Source organism: Pteropus vampyrus, unplaced genomic scaffold (genome assembly GCF_000151845.1).
Source record: "Pteropus vampyrus isolate Shadow unplaced genomic scaffold, Pvam_2.0 Scaffold157, whole genome shotgun sequence".
NCBI lineage: Eukaryota > Metazoa > Chordata > Mammalia > Chiroptera > Pteropodidae > Pteropus > Pteropus vampyrus.
The window spans coordinates 1346905-1347624 of NW_011888938.1; the positions used below are offsets into that span (position 1 = coordinate 1346905).

At 69.4% G+C, this 720-nt stretch overlaps 1 protein-coding gene across 1 annotated transcript in view; it reads left to right on the plus strand.

Annotated features, from left to right (window-relative positions):
- LOC111745543 (sulfhydryl oxidase 2-like) overlaps window positions 1-714 on the plus strand; it is a 9294-nt gene extending 8580 nt beyond the window's left edge. The window contains exon 4 of the mRNA XM_023536466.1: window positions 146-714. Within this exon, the coding sequence (XP_023392234.1) occupies window positions 146-687 (542 nt within the window). The 3' untranslated portion in view covers window positions 688-714. The remainder of the gene's footprint in view (window positions 1-145) is intronic.
- The last annotated feature ends 6 nt before the right edge of the window (window positions 715-720 follow it).

Genomic DNA, 720 nt, shown 5'->3' on the forward strand with positions numbered 1-720 from the left:
GGGACCTGCCACAGGGTGTCGGGGAAGAAAGGACATCACACGGGGGCTGCAGGGACGTGGCTGCAGCCTGTGCGGGGAGGCGGGAGCAGGGCGTCTGGAGCCCATGGGGGTGGGGAGGGCAGGCAGGGGGCTGGCAGGACGTGAGGGGGGTGCGGGGGTCATGGGTGGGTGTCAGGTCTCAGGAGGCCTCTCCATGGTCGCTCCCTCTTCCTCCCAGGCCAACTGAGTGAGGACCCCAAGTTCCCAAAGTTTCCGTGGCCCACTCCGGACCTCTGCCCGGCCTGCCACGAGGAGACGAACGGCCTGGACAGCTGGGACGAGGGCCAAGTGCTCCTGTTCCTGAGGCGGCACTACTGCGCGGGCAACCTCGTGCACACGGGCGCCGCCAACCTGGCCCCGGAGCGGGCGGGGGGCCGCGCTTCCCCCGAGAGGCCAGGGGGCCAGGGGGCCGGGAGTCTCCGCCCACCCAGCGCCCTGCCCCCCAGAGCTCGCCTGTCAGACGGGTTGCACCTCGGACTGGACAGGGAGGCGGCCGGGACCTTCCTGGGGATGGGCTTCTCCAGCCTGGACATGAGCCTCTGCGTCGTGCTCTATGTGGCCTCGTCCCTGTTTCTGATGGTCATGTTCTTCTTCTTCCGGGTCCGGTCCAGGCGGTGGAAAGTGCGACATCACCACCCGTCCGTGTAGAGCGAGCGGTGGCCTCTGGAAGCAGCCCCGCCC